Genomic DNA, 20,063 nt, shown 5'->3' with positions numbered 1-20,063 from the left:
CTGGATAACATTCGGCTTCATAGACGAGTAGGCTTTGCCTCATCTGCATATCCCTCTCCCTTCACCAGCATCCATTCTGTACGCCACTTCACCTCTTACTAGTGCGTTTCCGTGTTTACTCCTGGTGATCACAACCCTTTTTACAGAGTGCCACTGACCACAGGGCTTGACAACATCAGCAACTGCATCTTTCCAACACCGATTGATGACATCTGCTCCCAGCTGGAAAACCATTCCATGATCCTTGAATACTTCATGGCACACACTCGGTTATATGACAGTAACTTTCGACCTGAGAACTTTTTCTATTCGACCAAAAATTCCATGGAGAAAAATTCTCCATGGAGAAAAAAGCATGTAAAATAGCATTATTCAAATGCAGGACACAGTGTGTATTAAGCTAGTTTTGCACGTGCAAACCACCTTAAGTAATGGCGCTTGGTAAGGATACACAAAGTTCTACTTCTTTATAATGAAAATGGATTCACTGAGTTTTGCTTTGCAAACAGATGTGGATACACACACTTTTGCATCTGTAGGCTGTTTTCGGGGTGCGATTTAAAGCAGACTGAAGCAGTTTTGCTTGAGTTTTAAGGGTCAAATCAACAGACGACAGCATAGAGAACAAAATGGTGGCAACAACTCATTTTCGAGCAAAAGTGGATTTACTGCATTTTGCATCTGGACGTCTCATTATATCTTATTTACTTTGTTAAGTTTGAGATTTCTTGTTCCTGTCATTTTTCTCTTGATTTCATTTCTTCTCACTGTGCGAATTCTGCCATAAATTATTATTGTTATAATAATTATAATATCATGCTGCTTCTTCTACCACTTGTATGCTTAGGCTATATATAAACTGTTTACAGTATAACTATTTTATCTCGGCATCATACGTACTTACTACTAAGTTGCTGAGGGTATCAGTACGATAGCACACCACCCTCACGACAGTATGGTAGCAGAGTAACTTTGGTTCGATTCCCGTCTCTTCTTTTATTTTTTTTGGTATAGTTTGGCCTTTTTTGCTTGTCTTCTTATTATGGCTTACTTTTCAGACAGTTTTTCTCCTTATCAATCCGACACTTCTTCTACATCTTCTTCCAATCCTCTTAATTTCTCGGCTCCAAACCCTTTTGTTACTTATGATATATTTTCTCATAATTCTTCTTCCACTACGGATTCTACGCTGTCTTCTGACCTATCTTCTTCTGAAATTTCTTTACCACCGAAAGAACTATCTCTTGATTGTACCGCTTTTATTCCGCCTACAAAATCCTCTTTATGTCAATCGCCCCTTCCCCCTCCCAAACCTTTCTCAAACGCTTCCCCACCCCAACCTACACCACCGCCTACTCCGTCTCCACATTTTTTGTATGAATCTCCTAATCCTTTCTCTACCTCTTCTCATTCAGAGGCTATTAACTTTCATCTTATTAAGAAATCTTTAGACTTAGTCCCCCACCTCACTTCGACGCATCCACAAGTACTTACACTCTGGTTTTTGCCGCTCGTAAATTTTAAAAACTGAACTTGGCCCCATTTTCTCAATTACTTTCCCTCTTGTATTCTAAAACTTCTGGTCATTTTAGTAATTTTCTGTTACAGCACATGTCTGATTGCTACGATTGGATTCAATTTCGTTCCCTTGTACACGATTACTTTCTTCCCTATGAAATTCGCCAACAGTTCAGCTCTGTTTTCTTACGTCGTCATCAACGTCCTGATGAAACAACTTATGACTTTTTGGATTCTCTCATTAATTTTGCTGATGTTCTTGCCATATCTGAACACCCTCAGAAAATCATCTCTCTGGTTCATTTTCATGCTGCTCCTCCGTTTTGGCAATTAATTAACCCTTTTTCTCCTCCCAAATCTATTTCTCACCTTTATCATATTGCTCAAATGGACACTTTCAGTTCTTATAGTAATGCTTCATATTATGCTACTGTTCCCCCTCCTCCTCACATCTTTCCCACCCCACCTCCCTCTTCTTCTCCTTCCCCTTCTTCTCTTCCTCCAACTCCTTCCACTCTCTCTTGTTTTCGCTGTCAAGGTCGAGGCCATATCGCTCTCTATTGTCCTACTCCACGATCGGGAAACGCTCCCTCCCGCCGTATGCAGCATTCGGTCTATAGGGCAAAATCTGCCACTTGCCGCTGCGTGTCCGGCTCGATCTGCTTATATTCTTGCCGTACATCAGAATATTCCCTCTTTTGCATTATTAGACTCAGGGGCTTCTATTTCACTTCTCAGTTCCTCTTTCTTCCAGCAATTACTTTAATTGCATCCACATACGTCATCACCTTTATTGACTTCCAAAAGGCGTATGACTCACTAGACAGGGAAAGTCTCCTTTCTGTACTGAAAGAATTTGGTCTAGACAACAAAACAACAAACCTCATCAGGGAAACTCTCAGTAATACATTTTCCAAAGTCAAATTCATGGGAGAATGAGAGATCAAAACTGGTGTCCGACAGGGTGACGGACTGTCCCCCATACTGTTCAATTGTGCCTTGGAGAAGGTAGTCAGAGAATGGGATAAGACAACTAGTGGTGAAATTCGATTGGGATCGGTAAACAAGGGTATCAAGATCAAATGTTTGCTTTCGCAGACGACATGGCCTTACTAGCTGAGACGTGGGAGGAAGCCAAGGAGCAGTCCTTCGAACTGCTGAAGCAAGCAGAGAAGATAGGTCTCAAAATCGTCTTTGGAAAGACCAAAATAATAACCAACATTTAAGAATCCTCCAAAATATTTGAAAGCGGGGGAACAAAAAATAGAGATCGTCACAGATTTCAAATACCTTGGTGAATGGATCAGTTGGAATGGTCTTGAGAAGAAAGCATTGGAATCTCGACGAACCAAAATAGAAACGGGCCTTCCAGCTTACGAAAGACACCTATAACAAAAATCCCTCTCGTGGAATTCCAAGATCAGACATAATACAGTAGTCAAGCCTGAAGCCCTTTATGCTGCAGAAACTCTATCTATAACTACACATGGTCCAATGGAAAAGTTGGAGATAAAGGAAAGGAAAATTCTAAAAAATTCTAGGCCCCAAATTCCATAATAACAAACTTTCACACATCTGCAATGAAACCCTGTATAGGAAATCAGAAAGGATTTCTGACACAATAAGTAAAAGGAGAATTGACTTCTATGGCCACATCCTAAGAATGGATCTGAAAAGGATAACTGAAAGAATCTTCGACTATTTGCGTAATAAGAAAACCAAGCCGAACTGGTTTAAGGAAACTGAGAAGGTCCTACGAGAATTCCAAATTACAGAAGAGATGCTTCTAGATGGATCTGCAAAGAAAATAACCAAAGATAAAATAAAGAGGTTTCAGGACAGGGTGAAGCCCAAACGACTACAGAATTTATGAAGAAGAGAGGAAGGCAAGATCTGAAAGAATGAAAAAGTACTGGAAGGACAGGAAAACACGACTCGCTAACCATTGATAGATCTATCGTACCCCAAAGAGGGTGAAACGGACAATAACAATAATAATAATAATAATAATAATAATAATAATAATAATAATAATAATAATAATAATAATAACTGGGCTGAGAAGGTCAGATGGTAGAGTCTTCTCAACCCAGCTTGGTAGGTTCAATCCTGGCTCAGTTTGGTGGCATTTAAAGGTGCTCAAATACATCAGCCTCATGTTGGTAGATTTACTGCCATGTTAAAGAGCTCCTGCAGAAAAAAGTCTGGCATCTCGGCATTTCCCAAAACAGTAAAAGTAGTTAGTGCGACTTAAAATCAATAACATTATTAAAAAATAAAATAATATGGCCTCAGCTGTTATGTTACAGATATATTTATTTAACGCAATGTAAGCGTTTTTCTCTATCAACGGCAGAGGACACAAATGTGGAGGAGAGAACTTGGATGTCTACCCACCTGATGAAGCTGGAAATGGTAAATCCTGTTTGGGTCAAATGCCATAAAAGGAAATAATCTTCTTCTAAAGGCTAAGATACAGAAGAACAGGGCTGATGAGGAAAAGTTCAGCTATGAAGATGATTTTTTTCCATGCTCTTTTGTGCTTTTATTGATAACCTTGTTTCTCCTTTGTTGCCTCTGGTCAGGCTAGCCTACTCCTGTGTTTATCTTTTGTGTGTGTTCTGATGCCCTTCCTGGCATTACAGCTTCTCTGAGATTGGACAGTAGTGAGAGGAAGAAATCATCTTCATTCTCTAAAGACCAATCGTTATTCAATGAAATCAAATATAGAAATGAAAGAATGATGTAACTTATGTTATTGTTGTTGATTAATCTTAAGGGTTAAAAATATTTTAAGTCATCAGTGCCATCCTGTATAAGAGGAATGAGGAATATTATAAAAAGGAAAGAATGATTCTAGACATATACAATCTTGTTTAATCCATATAGCTGATATTCATATGTTTATTTGTAGAAAATAAATTGAACAAGAAAATATCTTTTTCTTAAATAGTATTGAAAAAGAACTAATCATTATTTAGGGGGCAACCACACTTGTCCAGTAAAACCAAGGGAATGCTGTAAGAGAGTATTATATTCTAAGTCTGTAGCAGAAGGATTTTTCCGCCATATGTCTCGAGCCGTCTTGCTATAACGATGTACTGCTGCCACCACTCTCCTAACTTCCTTGTCTCCAACAGTGGGTACTCCTAGTCCATCATCCATTTCCTGTTCAGAGACTTGTCCTAGGGGATAGATCCTTACCCAGTCTCCCTCACCAGCTGGAGGAGACCTCCAGTCCCTGCCATTTCCCCACAACTTTGGTGTTGGCTGTTTAGTACGTTGGAATCCTCGGCTCTGAATTTTGCTCCGATCAATAATGAGGGAATTTTTTATCCAGTTTCCACTGCCATCATTATTAATATATTCACCGTCATCATCAGTTAAGGAATTCCTTGATGAAGATGAGTAAAGGCTACCGGATGAAGACTTTGCCAAACTCTTAGCAGTGCGGGCTTTTGATCGTCGGCCAGGTATACTTCCTGTGTGAACACTTCCCTGAGTTGAAACTAATGCACTATTAGTATTTCGATGATGATGGTGATTATGATTTGCACTCTTTTTCCTTGTTCTTGGGGTTAATGTTGCTCCACCTGGCGGTTTTGAATCACAAACAGCAAGTTGACGCTGCTGCTGCAGTTGCTGCTGTTGCTGTTGCTGCTGCTGGTGTCGGCGTTTCCATCGACTAGCTGCGGTAGCTACACTAAGAGCAGCTGTATTGCTACTAGGTATACCTGATTGTAATTTTCTACTTGAGTCATTGGTATTTTCACTGTTTTCATCATCACTGTCAATATGAGGTGGGCAATGGTAATTGGAAGACCAGATGGTGAAGAGTGATAACCCTGTATTACACACTGGGAGACCAAGCAGATCAAACAAGTCATGCAACATAGGCTTCTTTACTGCAGGATCTACATCACAGTCATTGCCCAAGGCAGGGCTCAGATTTACCTGGAAGAAAACAAATGGCTATTAACTTCTACAAATTTCTTGTTTGAGGTAAGTAAAAGAAATGGAACAAACATGTATATGAATATAAATTATTAAAGATAGAAATGTGGTTCATGGTATGGGTTACTGTAGTCACGTCCTAGTTCGTGAACCATGGGCAAAGGCTGAGTGGCCTAGTAGGTGGTCCTGAGAGTCGGGATACCAGTTGCTATGGAATGGGAGTGTGTATCTCGGACATATTCTGAGTCATAGCCCTCCTTGTGCTCAGGCAGTTAGGACTAGACAATCCACCGGTGTCTCTAACCCGTTAGAGGAGAGATCCTCACATGGACTATGTATATGTAGGATAGCATCCTGCTTCACAGAATTTACCAAGCTCAGAACATTTTAAACAAGCCTTGGACCTATGGGAGTAATGGAGTCCCACTCCAATTTAACAGACGAGGGACTCCTTGGAAACAACTTGGTGAATGAAATGGAATCAATGAGGAGCTTTCAGTATTAATGGGGCTTATGGAAGAAAGAAAGTAGAACTGGCTGAGTCAACAAAGAGGATGCATCTGGATGTTCTAGGAGTAAATGATATTCGGATAAAGGGAGATAACGAGGAAGAGAAAGGAGATTATAAAGTCTACTTGACGGGTGTTAAAAATGGAAGGGCAGAGTGTGGGATAGGACTGTTCATCAGAAATACTATTGCTCACAACATAGTTTCTGTTAGGCACATAAACGAGCAAAATGATGTGGGTAGATTTGGCAGTTGGGGGAATTAGGACGAGAATTATCTCAGTGTATTCACCATGTGAGAGTGCAGATGAGGATGAAGTTGACAAGTTTTATGAAGCATTGAGTGACATTGTAGTCAGGATCAACAGCAAGGATAGGATAGTACTAATGGGTGATTTCAATGCAAGAGTTGGAAATAGAACTGAAGGATATGAAAGGGTGATTGGTGAATGTGGGGAAGAGATGGGAAGTGTTTGCTGGATTTCTGTGCTAGTATGGGTTTAGTAGTTATGAATACATTCTTCAAGCAAAAGGCTATTTATCTGTTAGTAAAGTATGGGTTTTCCAGGGATTTTTTTATGATACAAATTACTATCTGATCTGTAGTGAACTGTCTCTAGGCCTAGGATAGGGTGAAATGTGTCTGCAAATGAATAAGGGTAGAAAATCTCCAGGATGAGGAAATTAGACTGAAGTACATGGATATGATTAGTGAGAAGTTTTGAGCAGTAGACAGTAAGTAGGTTCAGGATATAGAAAGAGAATGGGTGTCATACAGGAATGCTGCTTTAGAAACAGCAAGGAAATGCCTAGGAACAACTGTGTGTAAAGATGGAAAAAAAGATAACATCTTGGTGGAATGATGAAGTGAGAGCAGCTTGTAAACGTGAAAAGAAGGCTTATCAGAAATGGCTCCAAACAAGGGCTGATGGAGACTGGGAATTGTATGTAGATGAAAGAAATGGAGCGAATCAAATAGTTGTTGAATCCAAAAGAGTCGTGGGAAGATTTTGGTAATAACCTGGAAAGGCTAGGTCAAGCAGCAGGGAAACCTTTCTGGACAGTAATAAAGAATCTTAGGAAGGGAGGCAAAAAGGAAATGAACAGTGTTTTGATTAATTCAGGTGAACTCATAATAGATCCCAGGGAATCACTGCAGAGGTGGAGGGAATATTTTGAACATCTTCTCAACGTAAAAGGAAATCTTCCTGATGGTGTTGCGAACAACCACGCTCATGGGGAGGAGGAAAATGATGTTGGTGAAATTATGCTTGAGGAAGTGGAAAGGATGGTAAATAAACTCCATTGTCATAAAGCAGCAGGAATAGATGAAATGGTGAAGTATAGTGGGAAGGCAGGGATGAAATGGCTTCATAGAATAATATTAGCATGGAGTGTTGGTAAGGTATCTTCAGATTGGACAAAAGCAGTAATTGCACCTATCTATAAGCAAGGAAACAGGAAGGATTGCAACAACTATCGAGATATCTCGTTGATTAGTGTACCAGGCAAAGTATTCACTGGCATCTTGGAAGGGAGGGTGCGATCAGTGGTTGAGAGGAAGTTGGATGGAAACCAGTGTGGTTTCAGACCACAGAGGGGCTGTGAGGATCAGATTTTCAGTATGCGCCAGGTAACTGAAAAATGCTACGGGAGGATAGACAGTTGTGTTTATGTTTTGTAGATGTAGGGAAAGCATATGCCAGGGTACTGAGGGAAAAGATGTAAGCCATACTGGGGGACTATGGGATTAAGGGTAGATTACTAAAATCATTCAAAGGCAAAAGCAATTGACAATGGGGCTGCAGTGAGAATTGATGGTAGAATGAGTTCTTGGTTCAGGGTACTTACAGGGGTTAGACAAGGCCATAATCGTTCACCTTTGTTGTTCGTAGTTTACATGGATCATCTGCTGAAAGGTATAAAGTGACAGGGAGGTATTCAGTTAGGTGGAAATGTAGTAAGCAGTCTGGCCTATGCTGATGACTTGGTCTTAATGGCAGATTGAGCTAAAAATCTGCAGTCTAATATCTTGGAACGTGAAAATAGTTTCAATGAGTATGGCATGAACATTAGCCTTTCTAAGAGTAAATTGATGTCAGTAGGTAAGAAATCCAAGAGAAGTGAATGTCAGATTGGTGATACAAAGCTGGAACACGTAGGTAAGTTCAAGTATTTAGAATAAGTGTTCTCCCAGGATGGTAGTGTAGTAAGTGATATTGAATCAATGTGCAGTAAAGCTAATGCAGTGAGCTCGCAGTTGTGATTAACAGTATTCTGTAAGAAGGAAGTCAACTCCTGGAGGAAACTACATCAGGCTGTTTTCAGTCCAACTTTTCTGTATGGGAGTGAAAACTGGGTGGACTCAGGATATCTTATTTATAAGTTAGAAGTAACAGACATGAAAGTAGCGAGAATGATTGCTGGTACAAACAGGTGGGGAAAAATGTCATGAGGCTACTGGAATGAGGAAATAAAGGCTAAGTTAGGAATGAACTTGAAGCTGTACGCATAAACCGGCTTCGGCGGTGGGGTATGTGAGGCGAAAAGAGGAGTATAGGTTACCTAAGAGAATAATGGACTCTGTTATGGAGGGTCATAGAAGTAGAGGGAAACAAAGACGACATTGGTTAGACTCAGTTTCTAACAATTTAAAGATAAGAAGTATAGAACTAAATAAGGCCACAGCACTATTTGCAAATAGAGGATTGTGGCTACGTTTAGTAAATTCACAGAGGCTTGCAGACTGAATGCTGAAAAGCATAACAGTCTATTGTGTGTGTGTGATATATACAAAAATATATACATATTGTACCGGAAACACCGCTACGTGAAAACAAGTTCGAAGTATGTGTGTTAAACTTCGCACGAGGTGGAGGATAGGCAGCCCGCCGAACTCGCTGACGTGCACAGCCTTGACGTAGCCGCTTTGAGCCAGCTTCGCGCAACTAGGCGTGACCATGTCTGATAATATTCCGACCCATGTGTAAAAGTCTACTTGTAGTTAAGATGTTTTTTTCTTACACCGCCAACGTGGAGGCCATTGTAACAGATGCAATCTATCAAATTCTCGAGAAAATCCACTGTGTACTTTGGGAGTTTCTAGATGCTTCGCCACATCCAGGTATAAAAAGGAGGGCGATCCAGGCTACAGGGTTCTTTAATACTCCACCGTCTCTGCGGATGGGTGACGGGTGGAGCTCTACAAGTGCGACAGACTGAACCTATGGTCGGACGTGACTTTGCATCTCAAGTGCTCGGTTCCAGCAGAGGTGGAACTTACTGATTTTCTTCAAGTGTCATATTAAGACTTGTGTTTCAGTGACAAACTGAAGGAACATAGAACTTTTCCCGTGAGTGCTGTAACTCTTCCAAGAACTACATTTGAACTTGTGTTTAAACTTATGTTTTGTATACAAACTTTGAAAACATAAATATTTTCCAAGTCTCATATTTGAATTGGGTGTTTCGCGACAAGCTGTGGGAACATAGAATTTTTCTCATGAGTGTTGTAATTTTCCAAGTACCACATTAAATTTGTGTTTCATGATGAACTGTGGAAAACTTAGGGTATTTCCAGGTATTGCATTTGAACTTGTATTTCGTAACGAACTGTGGGAACATAGAATATTTCTGAGTGCCACATCTGAACTTGTGTTTAAACTTGGGTCATCATTATATTTGGTCTACTCTCCTTTATGGGGTTGAAGCTTGGATGTTAAAAGAGGTCACCATCAAAAGACTGGAAGCCTTAGAGCTTTGGCTTCATAGAAGAATGCTCAGAGTCTTGTGGACTGACCATGCTGCTAATAAACAAGTATTAGAGAGAGCAAACTGCAAAAAAAAAAAGAACTGGTAACCACCATCAAATGTGGAAAATTGCATACCTAGGGCATGTTTTACGTGATGAAAAATACGCAGCGCGCTGAGGAGTAGGCAGGAGAAGAACAAATATTAGGAATATTACTGAACAGGCATAAAAAGCACTGAAGAACTCTACCATGTTGCTAAAGACAGAAAAGCACTCTCCACATTGATCGCCAATGTCCAGGTGACTGGGCAGGGCACATAAAAGAAGAAGAAGCCGCTGTTGGGCAGCGATTCCTGATGTAATTCGCAGCTGACACTGCTTCTTCCCAGAACAAAGGTCAGAGGCCAGACTGAATCAGTAGACACCGAGCCATTTCAAATAAAGTGCGGGTTTTCTGCTCGGCTACCCTGTTCTGCTCAGGGTTATTTGTGACTGTCAATTGACGTTTCATGCCGGAGCTCTTCAGTAAGTCATCAAATTGCTTGTTGATGTACTCCATTCCATTATCGGATTGTAGGAACTTTATCTTCTTGTTCAAGTACGTCTCAATCATGGTTTAGAAGGCCTGGAATTTATCAAATTCTTCGCTCTTCTTTCATAGAAAACGAACTTCGCTCCAACGTGTAGAGTCATTGATGAATGTAACGAAGTACCTGGCAAGACAATTTGATTCGACCTTCATGGGCCAACACACACCCGTATGTATTTCACCAGGAGCAAATGTCCTTTGATACAATTTAGGAAACGGCTGATGTGTCATTCTCTCCTGAAAACAAATCTCACATTTGATGACAAAGTTAATGTCACTAATTTCAAGTCCTTGCACTGTGTGATTTCTCGCTGCTTCTTGAAAATCTTTGACATTCAGAAGTCCTATTATTATTATTATTATTATTATTATTATTATTATTATTATTATTATTATTATTATTATTATTATTATTACTTCCTTGGTCCAAGAATATATACAAGTTTTCTGTTGTATTCATTAAACTCCCCTTGGTTACATTCTTTAGAATACTCAAATCCTGCTCGATGGTAGTGAAAGCATGCCTGGTACTATCCATATGCTGGCTCATGGCTGAGAATTTTCAATGTTTTTTTAGCGTTCGTATGTTCTGCATATCTGACACCAAATGAACTATCAGTTTGACCAATACAACAAGCATTACAGTACCTGCAGTCCAACTTATAAACTCCCGAGTTAGAAACGCTACTTGGTTTTTTTATTCACCTCATTATAATTAAACAAAGGTGACTGATTATTATAATTTTTAGTTGAAAAAGCCATCTTGATTTTATATTTCTTGAAATCATTAGTAATCTGCAATATACCAGGCCTGGCATAAGTAAAAGTTGCATATTTATCATTATTTTGGGACTCGGGAATAAGTTTAGGAAAATGTTTTCTTAGAACTTTCTTTGTGATTAAATTGATCATATGGGAACTCTAACCATTGAATTTAGCCAACTCTTTTATAAAACATAGTTCCGTATTGTGCTATATCATATATGCCCCAAGATATAATGTGTAATATTGTGTAATACTGTGGACTTATTGCAAGAGGGATGGCTTGGTGTAGGAGGAGGTTGCACAACGCAAGCTTTCTGGACCGCGCTAAGTTGGAGACCAGCCGTTATCTTGCATAGCAACAGCGAGCAATTTTGATATTTTAAATAAGTTAGCTGGGAGTATCACGAGATCGCCTGAGTGTGGTACATTTGAAAGAGACCAATTACGAGCTTGGAGGCAGAGTTTCTGATGGCAGGGATCCACAGAACAAATTAACTCAGAACTACCAACTTCGATTTCTACAGTGTTGGACCATCATCATTTTACCTAGACAATTTGTTATTAAGCCATACTCCACGGTTTTTCATATGTACAAGAAGTAAATTATGAATTCATAACTACCTGTAGACAGGAATATTAATTAATTTTGATCTAGTAAAGTAATAACATATTTTAATGAACAGCGTTTTTGCCCCAGTAGGCAGCTGGACTATTGAGTCATCGTACCTATCACTGGAATTCCCCGCGTTTGAACAAGGACAGGAAGTCTTGAGGAAGCATGTAGCATGGGACGTGATCTCACCCTCACTCTGCTCTTGATTCTTGGATGTGCTGGACAGTAGTCATTGTACCAGTCACATATCGAACTTTGTGCTATTACAAGTGACACTTTCTTAAAACAAAGTGTAAAGAATTATGTATCATGAATTATGAGACGTTATTTCAACTAATAATATGCACCATCCCTGTGCAAGTGATTTTAATTAAATACGGGAGTGAACAGTACAACTTATAAAGCAGTTACTTCTGCTATATGTGTGTTATTTTACGGTATGCCAAAGTATGGTCTAGGCACGGGAACAATTAACTGAATAAGATGGTATACGTTATCGGTATTACAAAGCCTGTGGACTCAGTTTGCATTTGCGTAATGCAGAAACTATAGTCGGTATGCATTCTGCGATCGCGAAGATTGAGTGCGTTTCGTTATTTACCACTCGGTATAATTTTATGTTTGGGACTGGAACCCTGAATTGACAGTGTGAACGGGAGCACCATATTTCAAAGACAGTGATGGCAGCAGCCAGGATCAGCAGTGTGTTTTGTAATGCCATGCAGTGTGTTGCAGTGATGGCATAAATTACGAGGATGTAGCGGTCTGGGGACCATTATGGAAGCTGAGATCGACACAAGTTAAGTTCATCATGAAAATTATAAGCATGCCTTAGATAGAAGAATTAGCCTAGTTTGATCCTAATATAAAATTAAAATGTTAGTCTTTTTGTGGCTGAGTTGTGTTTTTATTTAATATAAAATAATGATTGATTCCAGGGGATTTGCATGTTCAAACCCTGGATTGTTCTTTTTATTAGATGGGAAAGAGGGAAATTATTAGGTGTAGGTGTCTGTTATGATATTACTGTGTATTCCAATATGTGTTATGAGATGAAGGATAGGATAAAATTTTGAGGAGGCTCTGCAGCCTTAAGACTGAATAGGAACATATTTCAGTAGGGAATAGATTATGTTCGTTTAGGTGCACGAAGCATGATTTAGAGGTGAATTGTATGGCAGATGTATCCAGCATGAAAGTGCATCATTGTTGAGTTAGTGTCTTTCAGTTAGGCAAAGAGGACCAGCTATTTGGGTATAGGATGTGTTAGAATATGATAAAAAGGCAAGAGTAGCCCGAGTAATTGAGATTCATTACAGGTGTGATAAGACAGGACTGAGATGCCTGGAAAATATAATAATGGGGAAATGTACTTGTTAAATTGTTCATTGGTATCATAAGAGTCAAACTCTTGTACCATGAGGTGTAAGGCTGGATGTGCTGTGTGTCTTATAATGTAGCTGTGTTGAATTGGAATGTGTGATTGAGGTCGTATTAATGCATAATGAAGAGCATTGAGTTGAGCATAGGCCTAGTTATTTTACGATGAACAGAGCAGTGATTTGCAGCATTAAATGTGTACCCCAATATGTTAGAATCTCTTAGGCAAGCAGTAAGAATCCCATTAGCTGATGACATCTCTCGCTTGGCAGACCGTCTTACAGCTGGAGCAATAAGAAGTGTTAGCGGATATATGCCATGATGTGCCAGGTGATGTGATCTACCCTCGACGTGTATGTAACTGGGTCAAGATTTCCCAGTGGTTTCCAATAAGAAGTATATCATCTCATGTAAATTTTATTTCAGATATGTGGATACACAGTGATGTTCTCCTTGTTTGATTTTTTTTTTTTTTTTTGCATGATTATTTACAGGTTTTATGTGACTGATTTGTTTATATTAAATGGTGAAAATTTATTTTATTGATGTTAATATGTCATTGTCAATGTTGTTTAAATACTTGTTTCTTAAATATGAGCCCGAAGCTCACTTTAATGGGATATCAGCTTTCTAGCTGTCCAATTTGCGACAGAACGGTCTGTCTGTAAATTCACTGTAGCTATAAGTTAAGGACCCCTGGATTAACTTGATTTGTTGATAATTGTTGTGTATATATATATATATATATATAAATATGTAGTTATGGATCGGATCTAGCATAATTATCTTCTATCGTGGTATTACTTATAGAACGTTTATCAGAAATGATACACATGCAGGATTATATGATGAGCTTAACTACGTCAACTCAAAGCGAAGTGTAGTTTTTCCCCAAGATTCAATTGTCAATATTTTGTCATTAATCCAGAACTTTGCCCGGCTTTCTATGTGATTTATTATTAATTTGTTAAAATGTGCTTGGCACATACTTGTGTTTTTTGGCAATTATTGAGCTGATTTCAAGTGTTTGATTTGAATAATTGTTTGTAGTATGAATCTCTAATAATGTTCTTAGATAATAAATCCATCTTACCCCCTATTTTGCATTTTATTCACGGAATTATGTTGCTGTTTCCCGTTCATATACCTATGGTATTTATATCCTGAGATATTGATTTATTTATCGCGCTGATTTTATTTTACGAACTGAACACGCAGTTCTCCGATGGCGCCAGTAGATTTTTCTAGGACGGGAACGGTACAGTATCTCGCTTTAATTTAGAAAGAGGGATGTCTAAAGCGCTATATAACAAACTATAGTAAGTTGCTCTTTTTTGACTGTTAGGGTGAGTTGAAGTGCTTTTTATAGTTACTGGTGAGAATGACTGTTTTCAAAATATTTTAAACTTTACCTTATCTTGTAAGCATGTTACATCTAGAAAATGTAAAGAACTATCAACTTCATAAGAGAATTAAATTTCATTTTTAAATGGTTCATATTGAACTGTGATTACAATTAAATTAAAAATTAAGAGTAAAATATTTCCACCTTTTCAATACAAAATCAAGCAATGTGGGTTACATTACAGAAGAAACATTTATTGGAACTAGTTTTGACCTATTTTTTTAGGTCATCACCAGCCAAATCGCGAGTTGCACAATGTATCTGATAGTTCATAGAAATTGTAAAAAAATTGTGAAAACACAGTGGTTTGACACTGTAAAATAATGTAAAAAAGTCAAAATTGTTGTACAATTTTTGGATAATGCATAAAATGCATTTGATGCACTTAGCTGTTGAAGGAAGAATTCAAGAAGAATAATTTGAGTGTTGAAGATTCTCGAGGTTTGTGTATATCACTTCTTATGAAGTTCTGATAGTTGCGTTTCGATGTGTTGGACGTATTGCAGGTAAGGTCTCATTGGTGATCAAAATTTCAGATTATGTTTAAAAATGCATACATCAATGAATATAGTTGTCGTTGAAGGATAACGAAGATTCTTGAGAATTACGTATCACACGATACAGAGTTTTAAGAGCTGCAAATCATCAACGGTCGTAGCAGTGCTGAGAAAACAATCCATGCACACGCAGTGAACCATGTAAAAAGATGGTAAATAGAAGTCATTCAAAGAGATTAAAGTTCTTAAAAAACTGAAAGTGAAAGTAATACCTGAAAGTTAAAAAAGTTAAACAATTAAAAATAGTGGAGAAGATTCGCAGTTCACTGCAGAAATAAATGAAATGAATAAAGTTGTAAATAGTAATAAAAGCCAAAGTAGTGAAATAGTAATGGATAAAGAGGAAAAAGAGAAAAATGTTATAAAGAAAATATGTAATATGTGACTCACCTTGTGTTGCTAAGTGTTGGACATATTGGATAACTTATGTGACGGGATCAAGATAAAGGAAGAAAAAGAAATGGAGGGGAAATTTTGGAAAGAAATGGGGAATGGAAGGGGAAAAAAAGAGGAGGTGTTATTTTAAAGGGAATGGAAATGTGGGAAGAAAACGAATATAAGAAGTAATAAAATATGTAATATGTGAATCAATTTGCAGTGCAAAGTGTTGGATATATTGTATAATTTATGCGAAAGGAAGCAAGAATCTGAAGGTAACGAAAGAAAAAATAGTTTGGAGATAATTGGGGAAGGGAGGTGGAAAAAACATAGTGCCTTATTTAAAATTTCTCTTTGACTATGTCATAAATAATAGTGTAATACCAAAGGAATGGAAGGAATCTATAATAATACCAATTTATAAAGGAAAGGGTGATAAAAGGAAACCAGAGAACTACAGACCAATCAGCCTGACCAATAGTTTGTAAAATACTGGAGAGTTTAATATCAAAGTACATCAGAGGGATATGTGATGATAAAAATTGGTTCATGAGGAGCCAGTATGTATTTAGAAAGAAATTTTCTTGTGAGGCACAACTGGTGGGAGTTCAGCAGGACATATCAGATCAATTGGATTCAGGAGGTCAGTTAGATTGCATAGCCATAGATCTTTCCAAAGCCTTTGATAGAGTGGAACATGGAATATTATTAAAGAAATTGGAGGGAATAGGATTGGACGTAAGGGTGTGACCGTCCAGGCTTCTCCAGCCAGACTAATTTAATATACTATCATTTTACGCAATATCATTTGATATCAAGTTTATCCGCCATCGGCAATTATTCGTAATAGCATATTTATTCTATTTCAATCATTTGAAATAAGGCTTTTTGAATCACATTGTATATATTAGAACATCATTTATTATTTAACTTATTATTCATATTATAGCTCGGAATTCATTATGTACTGTAAATATGGTCAATATGTTGAGACATAGTTGTTGTCATTTCATCTCATACTTGTGTATACAGAAAAGGCTATTCTTGAGCGGGGAAATTGCATGACTCACTTGGGTTAAACTCATGAGGAAGGGACTATACAGCGACCTGCGTGCAAGGCTAGGCTTGCAGACTACATCATCGCCACGCCTTCTGGTCTTGTCAAAAAGAAAGAAGAGGGAGATGATAATGCGATCTACGAATCAGATGCTTCGTTATATAGAGAATTGGTATTGAGCTATTATCAAGAGTGGGGAGAACCCGGGTATATTATTAAGTGCGGAGCAATCCTCGATAGACAATACGGAGTCTCGGATACTCACTCACATCGCTACTTCTACTGTGAACATCTACTTTGAACGACGTTATTGATTTTGAGACGGTGTGTGGTCTCTCCGAGACATAGTTATTTTTGTACAGTGTGTTGTCGCTTCAACACTTTACTCAGCTGCGATAATGTTATCGGATTTACGTGAGACGAAACAAGCTTACGGCTTGTGTTATATTCAGTAAATCTTTTGGACGAAGAACTATGTTTAGTTCAAGTCCATGGAATTTGGTATAAGTCTGTACCGTATCAATAGTATAGCTCAGTTGGATTGAGATTTCTATTAACATGGAAAAATTTATATCTCTGAATTTTCTCCTCATACGATCAATGCTGATCAGTTTTTACGAGTATAGGGCCAATGTCTAATTTAAAGACTAGGCAATTAGGGAGTGCTAGTCCAGATAGCCCGTACCACATCAGAGAAGGAAGGATGTCCATGGAGCCAATTCTACATCGAGAAGAAGAGAACGAGTAACCACGGAAACCAGATGACTTCAACGGAAACTGCAATTGGTGAACTTCAATTAGATAAAGCAAGCAATAGTAATTTGAGTAACGTAAATTCTAAATCCCTCCACGCTTTAAGGAACTTTTCCGATTCATCTCATTATTTTTGTATAATAAATTCATTTGTATTTTATATTGCGTTAATTTTCTTTCTTAAGCGATACTTAATGGTTAATTATTTAAAATCCTACCCCTGTGATTTAAGTATAAGTCTCTATGCTAGTAAATACAAATTTTGCTTTACAGTTTTGTTTAAAACTGTAACGCTGGCACCCATACATCACATAGAGAAATGGGAAACCATGGAATGTTAATTGTTTCTATTTGCGAGGCAATTTGCGGGCAACCCACATATAGTTTATTTGATATTCATGTGTCCCAAGATATTAACTTTCGTCTCCTCTAGTGAGAAGCTTAGGGTCGAACAGTTACATTTGTCGCACCAAAGTGGAGCTCAAAAACCATTAAGTATTCGTGGAAAGAAAGCTGTAAAGTAGAGTCTGTGTTTGTGGGGGTTAAGTGAGTGTCCGTATAATTTATATGTGTGATTTTGGGGGAATCATGGCTGTACAAGGTGAAAAGGACATGAATTTACGTAGCGGAAACTTAGTAAAGGGAGGCGAGATGCTGAATTCTAGGAATGTTGTAGATGAAAGCATTGAAGTAGATAAAATGGTAGAGAGTGGTGGGAGCATGGAAAATTGCACAGAATCTGATGTAGCTAGGATGGAGGGCGAGAAAGAAAGTAATACGAATAGTGAAATGAATATTCAACAACTGTTTGTGATGGTGCAAGGGATATTAGAGCAAACGAAAGCGATAGATGAAATTAGGAAGGAAACTGATGAAATTAGGAAGGAAACAAAAGGGATAAATGAAATTAGGAATGAGGTAGAGAGAACAAAAACCGAAATTAGCAGAGAAATAGAACAGACGAAAACCGAAATTAGCAGAGAAGTTAATACTAGGATGGATGCTTTAAATCATAGATTAGATGAAGCACTAGAGCAGCAGAAACTCTTTGAGAATCCTAGCGGAACAGGAGATGAGACGTAGCCAACATGAGAAAGTGGTAGAAAGTAAGTTAACCGAACATAGGAGCAAAGTAGACCAGCAGATCACAGCAATTAATTGTAAAATTCAGGAACAAGTAGGAGAAGTTAGTAAAGTTAGAGAAGAAGTACAACAACAATACGATGATCTGTGTGGTATGGTAGAGATTAATGCTAAAATATGTAATGAAAAGTTTAAGAAAGCAGAGGAATATGCAGTTGAAATTAAAGCCACCAAGGAAAGACAGGAACACATTGTGAATGACGTAGAAACTAAAGTGAAAAGGATAAATGAACGTATTGATAGGTTGGAGGCACAAATACGTAAAGAAATCAGAGAAAAGCAAGGTAATATAGGAAGTCAGTGCCATGGTACAAATTTCATACATGAAACAGAACTACCTACCTAAATTTAATGGGAGGCAGACAAACCCTTTAGATTTTTTAAACACTGTTAAGAAACGGTTTGTAAAGCGAATAGAAGAAGGAATCATTGAATGGAAAGAAGCGTTAGAAATAATTGGTATAGCTTTTATTGGGGAAACAAAATCATGGTTTGCGGTGTATAAGAGCAGCATGACCAGTATGGTGGAATTCCAGAAATATTTCACGGAAAAATTTTGGAGTGAAGCTATACAAAGCAGGGAAAGAGAACACATTGTCTTTGGGAAATTTAGGCCACATGAAGGAGTTTCTATGACAGAATATTTTTTGGCCCACGTTATGATCTGTAAAAATGTAGATGGGATGTCAGCGGAAAGAGATATTGTGAAATTATTACTCAGACATTTTCCCAACAAAATCCGTGAAGCTAGCTGTATGCAACAGATAGAGTCTATTCAGGGAATGGAAAGATTGCTAGCAAGTTTCGATGCATTAGGAAATAGTAGTAGTACACGAGAGCACACAAACTGTCAAACACCACCCAGAAGACAAGAACACAATCACCGTGGTCAGTTTCAACTGAGACAACAAAATCTAGTAATCAGTCACACCAGCAGAATAGGAATGTTCAGAGGGAATGAAATGTTGAAGAAGACACTAGCCGAAATCAGGATACAAGGAGACAAAGTAATTTAAACTGATAGTAGACGGTAATGAGAGATCAGATTATCAGTCTTCTGTACATGTTGCGAGAAATTGTGTAATGAAGGACATGAATTATGATCTCTATGTCAGAGATGAGTTTTTAAGGGAGATGGAAATGGATCAAGTCATAGTTGCTAGTAAAAGTGATAACCCCGTTGTTACGATCGTTATATGGAGGGCGCAGTATCAGGCTTTATTGGATTCAGGCAGTCAAAGATCATGTGTAAGTTTGAAGTGGTATGAGGACAGAAAAAAGGAGAATATGGACATTGAAGAAATGCCTGTGAAATCCACATATATCGTCACTGCTGTAGGTAAACGATCCAAGCAAATATGTAAACAAGTTGCTATACCTATTTGTATTAACGGGAAGTTGAAAATTCAGATATTTCTTGTTATTCTGAATCTTATATTTGATGTTATCTTGGGATCTGACTGGCTAAGTTTATACTCAGCTCAGATTACAATGAGGCGATAGTATATTTAAGGTGGGATAATGAGGATGTTAAAGTCACGTGGAATGCCGAAGTTCAGACGAAAGTGGAGGTTTGTAACATGTGGTGTGTTAATGAGGTTTCAAAAGATGAAGAAGAGAGAGCGGATTTTAAGTTGTGTGAAGTGTGGTTAGAGGAGAACCAAGATGATGCTTTGAGAGAAGCGGTAGATAG

General features: G+C 38.1%; 1 protein-coding gene across 2 annotated transcripts in view; it reads right to left on the bottom strand.

Moving 5' to 3' along the window:
* Positions 1-4,390: 4,390 nt before the first annotated feature.
* The window catches only part of LOC136867204 (probable tubulin polyglutamylase TTLL2), a 226,125-nt gene continuing 210,452 nt past the window's right edge, over positions 4,391-20,063 (bottom strand). For both annotated transcript variants that reach the window (XM_067144338.2, XM_067144345.2), the window contains one exon: positions 4,391-5,472. In XM_067144338.2, coding sequence (XP_067000439.2) covers positions 4,492-5,472 — 981 coding nt within the window. In that variant the 3' untranslated portion in view covers positions 4,391-4,491. The remainder of the gene's footprint in view (positions 5,473-20,063) is intronic.

Source organism: Anabrus simplex, chromosome 1 (assembly GCF_040414725.1).
Source record: "Anabrus simplex isolate iqAnaSimp1 chromosome 1, ASM4041472v1, whole genome shotgun sequence".
Classification (NCBI taxonomy): Eukaryota; Metazoa; Arthropoda; class Insecta; order Orthoptera; family Tettigoniidae; genus Anabrus; species Anabrus simplex.
Note: the sequence above shows the minus strand (reverse complement) of the source record. Positions and strands in the feature narration are given on the sequence as shown.